We start from the raw sequence: 17445 nt of genomic DNA on the forward strand, positions 1-17445 counted from the left end.
CCACATGCTTCACCTGACAGTGCTGAACCATGGGCGTTTTAGCCATGTGCCCCCTTACCTAATCATTATTTAATTTTGATTTTATTTGGTTAATTATTGTCACTAAGATGTACCAAGAAACAGTGAAAAGTACTACATTATTTGCTAATCAGACAAGTCATATATAAGTACATCAGGTGAATAGAACAAAATGCAGAATATAATGTTACAGCTAGAGAAAGTGCAGAGAAAGATCAACTCTATTATATGAGAGGTCCATTCATAAGTCTGATGACAGTGGAGAGGAAGCTGTTCTTAAATCTGTTAATAATTGTTTTTGAACTTTTGTATCTTTTGGCCAATGGATGTAGGAGTAAGAGAGTATAACCGGGATGAGCAGGGTCTTCGATTATGTTGGCTGCTTTCCTGAGGCAGCAGGGAGTGTGGACAGAGTCAATGGAATGAAGGCTGGTTTTCATGATGGACTGGGCTGTGTTCACCACTGTCACTAATTTTGTACGATATTAGGCAGAGCAGTTACCATACCAAGCTAAGATGCATCTATAAAAACTGGTAAGAGTCATTGTGGGCATGCTAAGTTTCCTCAGCTGTCTGAGGAAATAGAGGCATTGGTGTGTTTTCTTCACCGTCTGGTTCACATGGATGGGCGAGAATATATTGTTAATGATACTTGCTGCGAGAAACTTGAAGATCTCAACCACCTCTACCTCAACTCCATTAATACAGGAAGTGGTGAGTCTTAGCTCTGCTTCCGCTTCAATTTTCTGGTCCTTGTGTAATTTCTGAATGTTTTCTCCATCTCTTTCTATCTCTCTCTCTCTCTCTTTGTGCACAAGAATCACAAACGGCGAGCACTAGGAGGACCAGATGAGGAAGGATCTGGCCTTGGAGACTTCAGCAGCACAACTCATTCTGTAGGTGAGAGCATCATGCGGCACAGTGTTAGCTCGAACACTGACTCTTTTACTGACAACAGAGTGGGAGTCAATAAATGTGCAGCTGGAAAAGCACAGCAGGTCAGACAGCATCCTGGGATCAGAGAAGCCAATGTTTCAGTGTAAAACCCTTACAGCCCAGATGCAGATATCCTTTATACAGAGGTTTGGGAGTAACTATATGAAGATTGGTCCTGTTTCCCAGGCTACTGGAGTGGGAGATGTTTGTGTCCTGAGCGGCCTTCCATTGGGTAATGTTTAGGGTTAGCATTTGGGTTACAAAGGTTTCTGTATTCGTTGATAAATTAACCTTGTTGTTTGTTTTTGTTCTGAAGAATCCTGTCAACTGGCACCTGATTCTGGGCCCTGCTTTAGACTCTTTATGAAATTCTACTACAACCGCAGCTCAATGGCCTGTCAGATGTTTACTTATGGAGGTTGTCGTGGAAACGGAAACAACTATGAAACAGAGCGGGAATGTTTGCAGAGGTGCAGGACTGTAGGTGAGATAACCCCCAAGCTTAACAGTGAGTATACATTCCACTGTCAACATGGTGACTTGGAGAACCATGGAGTCGCTATGATGCTGAAGGTGGCCATTCAGCCCGTTGACACCATGCTGATTTGATATGCAGCAATCAAATTAGGTGCCAATTTTTTACTCTAGCCTACACTCTTTTTCATATATTTGCTCAGGTGTCCAATGAATTTCTTTTCTGATCATTTATTGTCTCTGCTTGCATCAGTGTTAGAGGCAACAAATTCAAGATTATTAGCACTTGCTGCTGGAAGAGATTCTTCTACCCATTCCTGCTGTATCTCTTACCCAATACTTTTGATCAGTACCCCATTCTACCATCAGTGAGTGAGAACTGCATTCCATATCCACCTTAAAAGTACTGTTTAAAGTCCTGTACACACCGATTAAATCATCCCTTAGGCTGCTCTACTCCCAAGAGGACAAATCTTACTTGACCCGTCACAGCAAAATTCACTCCAACAAACTCGACATAACTCATCATAATTTATGCAGAGCTAGGAAAATTAAGATTCAGCACAAATTGGGCTGGAGAGGTAATAGGAACTGCAGGTGTTGGAGAATCCGAGATAACAAAGTGTGGAGCTGGATGAACACAGCAGGCCAAGCAGCATCTTAGGAGCACAAAAGCTGACATTTCGGGCCTAGACCCTTCATCAGAAAAGAGGAATAGGGAGAAGGTTCTGAAATAAGTAGGGAGAGAGGGGCAAGCGGATCAAAGATGGATAGAGGAGAAGATAGGTGGAGAGGAGACAGACAAGTTAAAGAGGTGGGGATGGAACCAGTAGAGGTGAATGTAGCTGGGGAGTTAGGGAGGGGATAGGTCAGACCAGGGAGGATGGACAGGTCAAGGGGGCGGGATTAAGTTAGTGGGTAAGAAATGGAGGTGCGACTTGAGTTGGGAGGAGGGGATACATGAGAGGAAGAACAGGTTAGGGAGGTGGGGAACGAGCTGGGCTGGTGTTGGGATGCAGTACGGGGAGGGGAGATTTTGAAGCTTGTGAAATCCACATTGATACCATTGGGCTGCAGGGTTCCCAAGCAGAATATGAGTTGCTGTTCCTGCAACCTTCGGGTGGCATTGTCGTGGCACTGCAGGTGGCCCAAGATGGACATATCATCTAAGGAATGGGAGGGGAATTTGATATGGTTTGTGATTGGGAGATGCAGTTGTTTAGTGTGAACTGAGCGTAGATGTTCTACAAAGTGGTCGCCAAGCCTCCGGTTGCTTTCCCCAATGTAGACGAGGCCACAACGGGTTCAGCAGATGCAGTATACCACATTAGCAGATGTGCGAGTGAACCTCTGCTTGATGTGGAAAGTCTTCTTGGGGCCTGGGATGGGGGTGCCAGGAGTCATTGTGCATGTTGGCATTAACGACAAAGGTAGAAATAGGGATGAGCTCCTGTGGAGTGATTATAGAGAACTAGGAAAAAGTAAAAAACCAGGAACTCAACAATGGCAATCTCCAGATTACTTCCAGTGCCACAAGCTAGTGAGGGTAAGAACAAGAGGATATGGCAGATGAATGGTTGGCTAAAGAATTAGTGCAAGGGGCAGAGGTTCAGATTCCTGGATCACTGGGATCTTTCCTGGGGCAGAGATAATCTGTTCAAAAGGACTGGGTGAACCTGAAATGGATGGGGACCATATCCTCGCAGGCAGATTTGCCACTGCTACAAGGGAGGGTTTAAACTAGATTGGTGTGTGTGTGGGGTGGGGATGGTGGGTGAGGTTGGGATCTTCAATGGCAGGGAGACAAGTGCAAGGCTGGAAGGAGATGCAGTAATCAGAAGTAGCAAGTTAAAGGTACAGGTCAGGATGGAACAGGACAGGGAGCAAGGAATGCCTGTTCGAATAAATTACATCTGTTTCAATGCAAGAGGTTTGATGGGTAAGGCCGATGAACTCAGCATGGATAGGTACGTGGGACTGGGATATTATAGCCATTACAGAAACAGGGCTAAGGGATGGATAGGACTGGCAGCTTAATGTGCCCGGCTACAGGTGCTTTAGGTGGGACAGAGGTGGAGGAAGAGGGGAGGGGGAATTGCATTTTTGATTAAAGGGAGTGTCACAGCAGGAGTCAGAGATGAAATAACTGATGGATCATCCAATGAGGCTTTATGGGTGGAGCTAAGAAATAAGAAGAGGATGGTGACGTTATTGGGGTTGTACTATAGGCCCCCAAATAGTCAACTGGAATTAGAGGAACAAATATGCAGGAAGACTGGAGAGACTTGCAGGAGAAATAGTATTGCTGTAGTGGGAGATTTTAATTTTCCTAACATAGACTGGGACTGCCATAGTGTTACCCCCTTAGATGGGGTGGAATTTGTTAAATGTGCTCAGGAAAGTTTCTTGAAGCAGTATATAGAGGGTCCTACTCAGGAAAGGGCAAAACTTGACCTACTCTTGGGAAGTAGGGCAGGACAGGTCACTGAGGAGACAGTGGGGGTCACTTTGGGACCAGTAAACATTGTTCTATTAATTTAGTGCAGGTACAGAGTTTCTCGCAAGTGAAGACACAGGCAGACAGGGTGATGAAGAAGGCGTCACATTGAGTACAGAATTTGGGATGTCCATAAGACCATAAGACATAGGAGTGGAAGTAAGGCCATTCGGCCCATCGAGTCCACTCCGCCATTTAAATCATGGCCGATGGGCATTTCAACTCCACTTCCCAGCACTCTCCCTGTAACCCTTGATTTCTTGTGAGATCAAGAATTTATCGATCTCTGCCTTGAAGGCATCCAACGTCCGGCCTCCACTGCGCTCCGTCGCAATGAATTCCACAGGCCCACCACTCTCTGGCTAAAGAAATATCTCCTCATTTCCATTTTAAATTTACCCCCTCTAATTCTAAGGTTGTGCCCACGGGTCCTAGTCTCCCCGCCTAACAGAAACAACTTCCCACCATCCACCCCTTCTAAGCCATACATTATCTTGTAAGTTTCTATTAGATCTCCCCTCAACCTTCTAAATTCTAACGAATACAATCCCAGGATCCTTAGCTGTTCATCGTACGTTAAACCTACCATTCCAGGGATCATCCGTGTGAATCTCCGCTGGACATGCTCCAGCGCCAGTATGCCCTTCCTGAGGTGTGGAGCCCAAAATTGGACACAGATTAGATACAAAAGTAACAAAGTGTGGAGCTGGATGAACACTTTGTTATCTCGGATTCTCCAGCATCTGCAGTTCCCATTATCTCAGATTGGATAGAGAATTGGCTTGATGGTAGGAAGCGGGGAGTAACAGTGGAAGGATGCTTGTTGGACTGGAGGCCTGTGACTAGTGGCGTGCCTGGGGGTCAGTGCTGGGCTTCTTGCTGTTTGTTATCTATATCAAAAATTTGGATGAGAATATTCAAGGCATGATTAGTAAGTTTGTGGATGACACTAAAATAGGCAGTATAGTGGACATTGAGGAAGGTTATCAGAAATTGATCAGCTGGGGAAATGAGCCGAGCAATGGCAAATGGAGTTTAATATAGGTAAGTATGGGGTGTTGCATTTTGGAAAGCCAAATCAAGGTAGGAGTTTCATGGTGAATGGTAGGGCTTTAAGGAGTGTAGTGGAACAGCAGACCCTGGAGTTCAGGTGCATGGATGACTGAAAGTAGAGTCACAAGTCGACAGGGCAGTGCAGAAGGCTTTTGGCACACCGGACTTCATCAGTCAGGGTAATTGGGTATAGAAATTGGGAAGTTATGTTGCAGTTGTACTTGACATTGGTGAGGCCGAACATGGAGTATTGTGTTCAGTTTTGGATGTTATTGAACTGGTAAGAGTGCAGAAGAAATTTACGATGATGTTGTCAGGACTCAAGGGACTGAGTTATAGGGAGAGGTTGGACAAGCTAGGATTTTTTTCTTTAGACCGTAGGATACTGAGAGGGGGTATGGTATAGAAATGTGTAAGATCACGAGAGGCATGGATAGGCTGAATGCACTCAGTCTTTTTCCCAGGGTTGGGGAATCGAGGACTAGAGGGCATCAGTTTAAGTTAAGAGGGGAAAGAATACTTGGGAACCTGAGGGGCAACTCTTTTATACATAGTGTGGTACACATGGAATGAGCTGCCAGCGGAAGTGTTTGAGGCAGGTACGTAACAACATCTAAAAGGCATTTGGATGAACACATGGATAGGAAAGGTTTAGAAGGATAGGGGACAAGTGCAGAGAAATGGATTTAGTGTAGATGGACATTTTTGTCAGCTCAGAGCATTTTGGGCCAAAGGACCTGCCTCTGGGCTGGAGGAATCTATGACCCTATTAGTCCATACTGTCCCTCTAAAGAGCATCACATCACCCTCCCATTTCCCTGTAACCCTATATTTTCCATGGCTAATCCACCTAATTTGCACACCCTTAGACACTACAGGCAATTTAGCATGGCCAATCCATCTCAGCTTGTTCAAGAGCTCAGTCACGGTATACCAGTCTCAGCCCAGTTACAGCTGTGTATATTCTCCATCAGGGTACACCTCTAAACAGGTGCTTTATAAGTCAGTGGACAGGGTGGCCACTCCAAATGGTGAAAAGCTGCACTACTGTCTTGATGTCACTTCTAACAGTTCCACCACCAGCGTCTGGCACCTTACCCACTAGCAGTTTTCATGACTGTGTCTCGGCAGTGGATGTCAGCAGGCCATTCCACCATGGAAGCTGATAGCTAAATCTTGTAGTGTCTATAATAGATGTTGATGATCCTCAGTGTGACTGCCTGCTCCCTGTCTGTATCTAGTCTTTGTGGTCGGCTTTCTAACACCTCTCTGTTCCTGTGATGCAGCTGCCTGTAGATTGCCTCTGGAACCTGGTCCATGCAAGTTAAATGTTTCTGTCTGGGCTTTTGACTCTGCTGTTGGTGCATGCGTACCCTTCATGTTTGGTGGGTGTGAAGGAAATGGAAACAAGTTCTATACCAAGAAAGAGTGTGAGGAATACTGTGATGCTGTCCCAGAAGGTATGGAATACACTAAGGCTTGGTTCAGGGGTTTGGGGGGCATGGGGGTGGAAAATTGCAGGAGTGTATTTATATATTGGCATTAACCCTTTACATTACACTGCATGTGTTCCTTTCATTCGCTCAAGCAGCTGAATCCTGGTATTTCTTTTAGCTGGGAGTTGCTGTATTTCCTGATCACTTCCATTTCATGGTCAGACTCACAATCAGTTCTGCTGGTGGCTGAAATGAAACAAGTGTCCAAGAGGATAATGAGAGGCAGAAATCAGGAGGTTCTCAACCATTCACGGTGTTGGAGGGCAGGGAGATAAATGTCGTAAAAAGGACAAAGCCTCCCTGAGAGCTGGAGGGGAAGCTCAGGTGAAGGCAACTCTCGGTGCTTCACTTGCTGTCTCACTGTGTGGCGCTAACCTGTAACCAGCTGTGAGGCCACTCACCCTCCTCTCTTTTACAGGAGCCGATGAACTTCTGGTCATTCCCAAAAAAGTGTAGCTGGAAATAAAAGAAGAAAACATTGAGAACAATGAAGGAAATAGTCATGAAAGTGATGATTTCAAGTGATCCATCAGACACTTTATACAGCCTGATACTAAATAGTAGAAGAGCAGAGTTTACAGAAACTCAAGCTCAGTGTTGTGATCATGCTTTCAATCTAACTGATCAATAAAATTCTGTAATTGAAAACACTCGTGTCTCCAGGGTGTGGATTGTTCAATGTGCAATGTTCTGATGGGCACAAGGAATTCCAAGTGTTGTCAGAGAGACTTGGGCTTAGAGTTACCATTCAATTTCCTGCTTGTTTTGGCACACTGTTGCTGGAGATGGTGATTTCAGACACAATGAGCATGGGATTTTGAGAGAAAATTGTGTTTTCTTCATATTGTTTCTGTCATGTGATATGGCTGATGGAGGAAAGGTGTACACTTCTTCTTTGAAAGAGTCTTGATTGGGTGCCTCCCTGAACTGCTGCAGCCCATCATCACTGGAAATCTGGCATGTTTCTCACCAAAACTCACATCATTTAGGCTTCTACAAGATTTTAACTGATATGACTCATCCAGTTCAGTTTCTGGTCAATGACAGTCCTCAGTATTTCCTCCAAGAAAGGACATCACTCAACCAGATGGACTTTCACAACCATCAATGGTAATTTCATGAGATTTGTTTGGAATTCCAATTTTTTTTACAGAGGTTTTGCTGCTATGATGAGATTAGAAGCTGTATGGCCAATGCATGATCCTTGACAACTAGGTCAGTGACATTAATAACGGCCATTCAATTCACTCTATGTGATATCAAGAATTGTGGCTGTAAGAGTTGCTCCTTTTTTTGAGATTTTTCAGTGTTGGAGCTGATTTCCTTGAATTCTAGAAGCAGTGATTACTGTTTTATAAGATGTTGCATTGTTTTGGAACTTTGGGGAAAAAAGATCAAAACTGCAACACTTAAAAAGAGGGGAAGACAGATAAAAGCAGAGACCTCATGGGAAGTGAATGAAACAGAAAAATAAACCTGCACTGCTGTCTGACCAGGAGTAAATCTGCACAGCTGACTGTTCTGCTGTTTGATTTCAAGTATCTCTAGAAGTCAGAGTTCATCTAAGAAAAATGAATAAGCAGTGAAATTTGCAGTCAACCTTGGAGAAAACTACGTGGGAGGAGCTCACGACAAGGGAGCAGCTAAATGGCTTCTTTTAAGTAACGTTTTTTTTCTAATTTTTGTAAATCTACAATACTGAGTAGAGTTCATTTTTGATTTTCTGTTTTATTGAGATCTGTCCCTTGATTAAACATTAAAAATATAAAATATAGGTACTAAGTTAGCCTAGATTAATGTTTTCTTTTAGACCATAGGACTGTGCTATTTTCTGCGTCTGTAGATTGTTATGGTGCAAAGATGGCCTTTAGTAGAATGATGTGTTCATCCTGTTGGATGTGGGAGATTAGGGAGAGTTTCCATGTTTCAGTTGATTGTGACTGCGGGAAGTGTGTTTGGTCGGGAATCCTATCAAATTGCATGGGTTGGCTGGAGTGGCAGTTAGAGACAATGAGGAATTTACAGGATCTGGGGGGTGTGATGGATGGTAGTTACAGGAAAGGAGATAAACTGAAGATACAGTCAGGTAGATGGGCTATGGCCAGGAAAGGTTGGAGAGGGAGACAGTTAGTGCAGGAGTCTCCTGTGGCTATCACCATCTCAAACAAATGTGTTGTTCTGGAAAATGTAGGGGATGATGGACTCTGAGAGGAATGTGGCACTGACAGCCTGGTTTCTGGTACCAAGACTGGCTGTAATGTATCAAGGGCTACATCGGGTTCCAAGCGATTGATTATGGTAGGGGACTGTCTAGTCAGAGGTGCAGACAGACATTTCTGTGGCTGACAGGGAGACATCAGAATGGTGTGTGGCCTCCCTAGTGCCAAGATCAAGATTATCTCAGAGAGAGGGCAAAATATTCTCAAAGGGGAGAAGAACCAGCTGGAGATCGTTGTACACATTGGAACAAGTGGCAGAGGAAGAGAAAAGGATGAGATGCTGAGGAAAGAATATAGGAAGTTATGCAGGAATTTAAAAAGTAGGTCCTCAAGGGTAATAATATCTGGATTACTCCTGATGCCATGAGCTAGCGAGGGGTGGGATAGGAAGATGGAGCAAATGAATGCGTGGCTGAGGAATTTGTGCAGGGGAGAAGGATTCAGATTTTTGGATCTTTGGAATCTCTTCTGGGGTAGAAGTGACCTGTAAAAGAGGGATGGCTTACACCTGAGTTGGAAGGGGACAAGTATACTGGCAGGAAGATTTGCTAGTACATACATTGTTGAAAGTGATATCACAGGTGGACAGGGTGGTGAAGCATTTAGCATGCTGGCCTTCATCAATTGAGGCATTGAGTTTAGGAGTTGGGACATTATATTACAGTTGTTTAAGTCGTTGGTGAGGCCGCACTTGGAGTATTGTGTGCAGGTTTGGCCAGCCTGTTATAGGAAAGACATAGTTAAACTGAAAAGTGTGCAAAGAAGATTTACAAGGATGTTGCCAGGACTGATAGGCTTGAGTTATAGGGAGAGGCTGGCCGTGGTAGGACTTTATTCCTTGGAACATAGGAAAATGAGGGGTGATCTTCGTAAAAAGTATAAAATCATGAGGGACACAGATAGGATGAATGCTTATCATCTTTTTCCCAGTGATGGAGAATTGAAAACTAGAGGGCATAGGTTTAAGGTGAGAGGGCAAAGATTTAAGAAGGACCTGAGGGGCAACTTCTTCACACAGGGAGTGGTGTGTGTATGGAATGGGCTGCCAGAGAAAGTGGCTGAGGCGGTTACAATAGCAACAATTTTAAAAAAAACATTTGCATAGGTAAATGGATGGGAAGGGTTTAGAGGGATATGGGCCAAATGTGGGCAGTTGGAACTAGCTGAGTGGGCTCCATGGTCAGCATGGATCAGTTTGGGATGAAGGGCCTGTTTACATACTGTATTACTCTATGACTCCATTTCTCTAGAGCTACTCAGGAGGATTTAAACTAGAAAGGGTGAAGGAAGGGCTGGTCGTTGGGTGGAGGGACATAGTGAGGAAACAGACCAGTCTGAGTCTTGTACAGTTGGGAAAAGCAGCAAGTCAAACAGTCAGGGCAGGCAGGAACAAAGCAGAGAACAAGGTAGGACTAATTAATAAATTAAACTGCATTTATTTCAATGCAAGAGGCATAACAGGTAAGCCAGATAAACTCAGTGCATGGTTGGGAACATGGGACTGGGATATCATAGCAATTAGACATGACTCAGGGATGGACAGAACTGTCAGTTTAATGTTCCAAAGTATGGATGGTATTGGAAGGATTGAAAGGGGTGTCAGTGGAGGGGAGTGGTATTTTTGATTAGGGATAACATTATGGCCGTACTTAGGATATTCCTGAGAATACGTCCAGGGACATTATTTGGGTGGAACTGAGAAATAAGAAAAGGATGCTCATCCTACTGGGATTGTGCTATAGACCTCCCCAATAATCAGCAGGAAATTGAGAAACAAATTTGTATGGAGTTATCCTTAAGATTAATAGAGTGTTTATGGAGGATTTAGAACAAGGAAAATTAGAGCACAGGAACAGGCCCTTCCACCCTCCAAGCCTGCGCTGATCCAGATCCTCTATCTAAACCTGTCGCCTATTTTCCAAGGATCTGTATCCCTCTGCTCCCTGCCCATTCATGTATCTGTTTAGATACATCTTAAATGATGCTATTGTGCCCGCCTCTACCACCTCCGCTGGCAACACTTTCCAGGCACCCACCACCCTCTGCATAAAGAACTATCCACGCATATCTCCCTTAAACTTTTCCCCTCTCATCTTGAATTCGTGACCCATTGTAATTGAGTCCCCCACTCTGGGAAAAAGCTTCTTGCTATCCACCTCTCAGGATTATGTATGCCTTAATCAGGGCCCCCTCCGTCTTTCTAATGTAAATAATCCTAATCTACTCAACCTCTCTTCATAGCTAGTGCCCTCCATACCAGCCAACATCCTGGTGAACGTCCTCTGCACCCTCCCCAAAGCATCCACATCATTTTGGTAATGTGGCAACCAGAATTGTACGCAGTATTCCAAATGTGGTCAAACCCAAAGTCCTGTACAACTGTAACATGACCTGCCAACTCTTGTACTCAATACCCGGTCCAATGAATGAAAGCATGCCGTATGCCTTCTTGACCATTTTATCAACCTGCGTTGGCACCTTCAGGGTTCAATGGACCTGAACACCCAGATCTCTCTGTACATCAATTTTCCCCAAGGCTTTTCCATTTACCATATAGTTCACTCTTGAATTAGATCTTCCAAAATTCATCACCTCACATTTGCCTGGATTGAACTCCATCTGCCATTTCTCCGCCCAACTCTCCAATCTATCTATATTCTGCTGCATTCTCCTACAGTCCCCTTCACTATCTGCTACTCCACCAATCTTAGTGTCATATAGAATGTGGAGAAATAAATAGCAAGATCTTAGAAATGCCCATATTACAGGGAAGGCAGTTCTGTATGGTTTACAACTCATAAAGGGAGATAAATCCCCAGTGTCTGATCAGCTGTCTCCCAGAACTCCATGGAAAGCCAGAGAAGTGACTACTGGGCCTCCTGCTGAGATACTTGTTTCGTCGATAGCCATAGGTGAGGTGCTGGAAGACTGCAGGTTGGCTAACGTAGTGCCATTATTTAGGAAAGGTGGTAAGGAAAAGCCAGGGAACTATAAATTGGTGACCCTGACATTGGTGATGGGCAAGTTGTTGGAAGTAATCCTGAGGTACAGAATTCATATGCATTTGGAAAGGCAAGGACTGATTTGGGATACTCAACGTGGCTTTGTGTGTGTCTCACTAACCGAATTGAGTTTTTTGAAGAAAATGCCTGTGTCCAGGATGGCTGGGAGTGGCTGCAGAACATTCCTTTTAGATGTTCATTCATGGGATGAGGGCATCACTGGCTAGGCCAGAATTTTTGCCCATCCCTGATTGCTCTGTGGGCAGTTAAGTGTCAACCACATTGCAGTGGGCCTGGAGTCACATGTAGACCAGACCAGGTAAAGATGGCAGTTTCCTTTCCTAAAGGACATGAGTGAACCAGATGGGTTTTTCCAACCATCAGCAATGGATTCACGATCTTAATTAAATTCATAATTCCAGATATTTATTGAATTCAAATTCTATCATCAGCCTTGGTGGGATTTGAACCCAGGTCCCCAGAATGTTACCTGGTTCTCAGGATTAACAGTTCAGCAATAATACCAAGAGGTTATAAATTAGATTCCCTACAGTGTGGAAACAGGCCCTTCAGCCCAACAAGTCCACACTGCCCCTTGGAGCATCCCACCCAGACCGATTCCCCTATAACCCACACACTCCAATAACCTCCAGTTATTGCCTCCTCCAGTGGGGTATTACCACTGGGGTAGGTTGTGCATCTAGAAATCATTGTGCACGTTGGCATTAATGACCAAGGTAGAAATAGGGATGAGCTCCTGTGGAGTGATTATAGAGAGCTAGGAGAAAGTTAAAAACCAGGAACTTGACCATGGTAAGCTACGGATTACTTCCAGTGCCACGAGCTAGTGAGGGTAAGAACAGGACAATATGGCAGATGGATGTGTGGCTAATGAATTAATGCAGGGGGCAGAGGTTCAGATTCCTGGATCATCGTGATCTTTTCTGGGGCAGAGATGATCTGTTCAAAAGGGTGCACCTGAAATGGAAGGGGACCAATATTCTCGTGGGCAGATTTGCCAGTGCTACAAGGGAGGGTTTAAACTAGATTGGCAGGGAGGTGGAATCCTCAACAGTAGGGAGGCAAATGCAAGGCTGGAAGAAGATGCAGTAATCAGAAATAGCAAGTTGAAGAGACGTCAGGATGGAACAGGAGCACAAAAGCTGATGTTTCGGGCCTAGACCCTTCATCAGAAAAGGGAGAGGGGGAGAGGGTTCTAAAATAAATAGGGAGAGAGGGGGGAGGCGGACCGAAGATGGATAGAGGAGAAGATAGGTGGAGAGGAGAGTATAGGTGTGGAGGTAGGGAGGGGATAGGTCAGTCCAGGGAGGACAGACAGGTCAAGGGGGCAGGATGAGGTTAGTAGGAAGGAAATGGAGGTAGGGCTTGAGGTTGGAGGAGGGGATAGGTGAGAGGAAGACCAGGTTAGGGAGGTGGGGAACGAGCTGGGCTGGTGTTGGGATGCAGTGGGGGAAGGGGAGATTTTGAAGCTTGTGAAATCCACATTGATGCCATTGGGCTGCAGGGTTCCCAAGCGGAATATGAGATGCTGTACCTGCAACCTTCAGGTGACATTATTGTGGCACTGCAGGAGGCCCAGGATGGACATGTCATCTAAGGAATGAGAGGGGGAGTTGAAGTGGCTCGTGACTGGGCGGTGCAGTTGTTTACTCTGACCCCACCACCCAAGACATTTTTCCCTCCCTACCCTTGTCTGCTTTCCAGAGGGAACACTCTCTCCATGACTCCCTTGTTCACTCCACACTGCCCTCCAACCACACCACACCCGGCACCTTACCTTGCAACCGCAGGAAGTGCTACACCTGCCCCCACACCTCCTCCCTCACCCCCATCCCAGGCCCCAAGAAGACTTTCCACATCAAGCAGATGTTCACCTGCTCATCTGAAAATGTGGTATACTATATCCACTGTACCCGGTGTGGCTTCTTCTACATTGGGGAAGCCAAGCGGAGGCTTGGGGACTGCTTTGCAGAACACCTCTGCTCGATTCGCAATAAACAACTGCACCTCCCAGTCACCTGGAGTGTTGAAAGCTGGCAGGTGACCTCATTAAAGTTTTTAAAATGTTGAGGGACATGGATAGGGTGAATAGACAAGGTCTTTTCCCCAGGGTAGCGGTGTCCAAAACTAGAGGGCATAGGTTTAAGGTGAGAGGAAAGATTTATAAGGGATCAAAGTGGCAACGTTTGCATGCAGAAGGTGGTAATATGAATAGAAAGTGTTGAGAGGTATATTGGCCAAATGCTGACAAATGGGACTAGATTAATTTAGGATATCTGGTTGGCATGGAAGAGTTGGGTGAAAGAGTCTGTTTCCGTACTGTACATCACTATGACTCTATGACTTAAAGAAATGGTTGGAGGCACTGACACTGTAAATGCTATGGGCCCTGACAACATGCTGGCAATAATAGTAAAGACTTGTGCTCCAGAAGTTGCATCTCCCCCAGCCAAGCGGTTCCAATACAGCTCCAACACTGGCACCTACCCAACTATGCAGAAGATTCAGAGACAGTAGGAACTGCTGATGCTGGAGAATCTGAGATAACAAGGTGTGGAGCTGGATGAACACAGCAGGCCAAGCAACATTAGAGGAGCAGGAAAGCTGACGTTTCGGGTCTGGATCCTTCATCAGAATCAGACAGTTCTGAGAAAGGGTCCAGACCCAAAACGTCAGCTTTCCTGCTCCTCTGATGCTGTTTGGCCTGCTGTGTTCATCCAGCCCCTCACCTTGTTATATTGTTATAATTTATTTGTCTTGTACACAAAAAGCAAGATAAGTCCAACTCAGTCTACTCGAACATCAGTAAAGTGATGGAAGGTGTCAGTAACAGTGCTATCAAGAAGCACCTGCTCAGAAATATCTGCTCAGTGACGCCCTGTTTGAGTTCTGCCTGGGCCACTCAGCTCCTGACCTCATTAAAGCATTCGTTCAAACATGGGCAAAAGAGCTAAATTTTAGAGGTGAGGTGAGAGTGACAGCCCTTGACATCAAGGCTGCAGAGCATTTACAGTGTCCAGTGCCTCCAACCATTTCTAACCAACCATGCCTTCTAAATTTTTGTTCATGTTATTTTTATAAATGACAAAGGTGGGCCCAGCACCAATCTCTGTGGAACACCATTGGTCACTGGCCCCTGTCCAAAAAACAACCCTCCACCACCACGCTCTGTCTCCTATCTTAAGGTCAATTTTGTATCCAATTTGCAAGCTCACCCTGAATCCCATGTGATCTAATGTTACTAATTAGTCTACCATGTGGAACCTTGTCAAAGGCTTTACTAAAATTCATACAGACAATATCTACTCCTCTGCTTTTATCAATCCTTTTAGTTACGCCCTTAAAAAATTCAATCAACTTTGTGAGACCTGATCTCCCATGCACAAAGCCATACTATCCTTAATCAGTCCTTGCCTCCCCTAATTCATATAAATCCTGTCCCTCAGAATCCTCTCCCACAACTTGCCCACAACTGAATTCAGATTCGCCAGTCTATAGTTTCCAGGTTTCTCCTTACAGGCTTTCTTAAATAAAGACACATTACCCATCCGCCAGTCCTCCAGCACTTCCCCCTTGGCTACAGACGTTACATATACAATGATATAGGGGCCCTGCAATTTCTTCCCTAACTTCCCACAACGTCCTGGGATACATTTGATCAGATCTTGGAGATTTATCCACCTCTGTTTTTTAAGACCTCAAGCGCCTCCTCTTCTGTAATCTGGACTGTTGTCAAGACATCAATATTTATTTCCCCAAGTTCTCTAGCCTTGCTTCCTTTCTGCCTTTAAAAGCTAACATGAAGTAGTGTTCAGTATTTCTCCCATCTCCTGTGCGCTGGAGATCATGTCTCACATAAACAACTTTGCTGATCTTTAAGGGGCCCTATTCTCCCCGAGTTGCTCTTTTGCTCTTAATGCATTTATAGAATCTCTTTGGATTACCCTTAATCTTATCGGCCAAGGCTATCCCATATCCCCTTTTTACCCTCCCAACTTTCTTCTTTTAAGAATGCCCGTACATCTCTTATACTGTTCAAGACATCATTTGATCCCAGTTGTCTGTACCTAATATATGATTCCTTCTTATCCTTGACTAGAGCTTGTGTATCTTTATTCATCCATTGTTCCCTGCTCCTATCAGCCTTACCCTTCACTTTTGAACATTCCTTTGAACATCACTTTTTGAACATCAAAATTTGCCTTACTCCAGTTAAGAACTTTAACTTTTATACAATATTATTTCAATAGAATTATGATCACTGATCCCAAAGTGCTCCCACTAATACTTCAGTCACTTGCGCTGCCTTGTGGGTCAGGAGTGAGGGCTGAGGGACCCAGCAGCTTTTAACAGGCCAGGACAAAATGCCCCAGTGAGCATGGAGAATCTTTGTTCCCTCAGTGGCAGGTCTGCTCTGCTCTGCTCTGCACATGGGGTTGGAGGCTTGCCCTGCCCCCCCTCTCCCCCTGCCCCAGACTGCACTGGACTGGACTGGGCCCTTTGTATGGAGATGGGACAGCTGCATCAGGAGAGTTCCCAATTCTAGCTCCCTGCCTCTTTGTGAAAATCTGGCCATCTGCCCAGCACCATTTATACCTTTTCCTGCCTTTTGGGGCCTAAGTCTCTGTTTTTACCACACTCTCATTCTCCCCTGTGTCTTTCTGTGCATCCAGCCTCACCAACTTTATTCCATAAGCTTTATGAACTCACACACATACTTTGATTTTCAGGACTTCCTGCCCAGTGACTGTACTCTGCTCCAAAACTCCAGAATTTTATCCCAAAGTTTCTCTCAGACGCAATTCAGAAATATTTATTTGTTCATATTTACATTTTTATTCATCCCCAGGATGTGGGTGTCACTGGCTGGTCTAGGATTTATTGTCCACCCATAACTGTTCTGGACAAGGTGAAGTTGAGCTGCCTTCATGAACTGTCCCAGTTGTAGGGAGACAGTGATATTGTGGTAATGTCACTGGTTTATTAGTCCAGAAGTACAGATTAATGTTCTGGGGTGTAGATTCAAACCTGACCACAGCAGCTGGTAGACACTAAGTTAATTAGGTAACATAAAATTAGTCTTAGCAATGGTGACCATGAAAAACAGCAGGAATTTCTGCTAATTCCCATCTGGTTCACGAATGCCCTTCAGGGAAGGAAACGTGCTATCCTTTCCTGGACTGGTGTCCATGGGACTCCAGCTCACAAAATGTACCTGTGCTCTTGGTTTACCCACTATGCTGTTAGGAAGGGAATTCCAGAATTTTGACCTAGTGAAGGAATGGAGGTATATTTCCAGATCAGGATGGTGAGTACCATGGAGGGGAGCTTGCAGGTGTCGGTTCCCCCATATGTTTACTGCCCTTGTCCTTCTAAATGGAAATGGTTGTGGGTCTGGAAATTGCTGCCTGAGGACCTTTGGTGAATTTCTACAGTGCATCTCATAGATGCTGCTACTGAGCGTCAGCAGTGGAAGGAATGAGTGTTTGTGGTTGTGGTGGATGGAGTGTGAGCCAAGTGGCTGCTCTGGGCCTGGCTAGGAGTTTGTATTCCTCGCACAGAAGAAGTTGCCAGAAATTGCTCTTGGCATCCTGCTTGACAAGGATTGTGCTGTTTGAGAGCTTAACCAGCCTGTCCTCTTGTCTCCATTTGAAATGGCTCACATCACTCAGCCTTGTTCAAATGCTTGAAATCATCATAAATTCTATAGGAAGCATTCAGTTTAGAGA

At 44.9% G+C, this 17445-nt stretch overlaps 1 protein-coding gene across 1 annotated transcript in view; it reads left to right on the forward strand.

The window, feature by feature from the left end:
• ambp (alpha-1-microglobulin/bikunin precursor) overlaps positions 1-7124 on the forward strand; it is a 29008-nt gene extending 21884 nt beyond the window's left edge. Inside the window, exons 7-10 of the mRNA XM_048559244.2 lie at positions 837-918; positions 1271-1438; positions 6265-6438; positions 6893-7124. Coding sequence (XP_048415201.1) covers positions 837-918; positions 1271-1438; positions 6265-6438; positions 6893-6930 — 462 coding nt within the window. The 3' untranslated portion in view covers positions 6931-7124. The remainder of the gene's footprint in view (positions 1-836; positions 919-1270; positions 1439-6264; positions 6439-6892) is intronic.
• The last annotated feature ends 10321 nt before the right edge of the window (positions 7125-17445 follow it).

Source organism: Stegostoma tigrinum, chromosome 29 (genome assembly GCF_030684315.1).
Source record: "Stegostoma tigrinum isolate sSteTig4 chromosome 29, sSteTig4.hap1, whole genome shotgun sequence".
NCBI classification, from domain to species: Eukaryota; Metazoa; Chordata; class Chondrichthyes; order Orectolobiformes; family Stegostomatidae; genus Stegostoma; species Stegostoma tigrinum.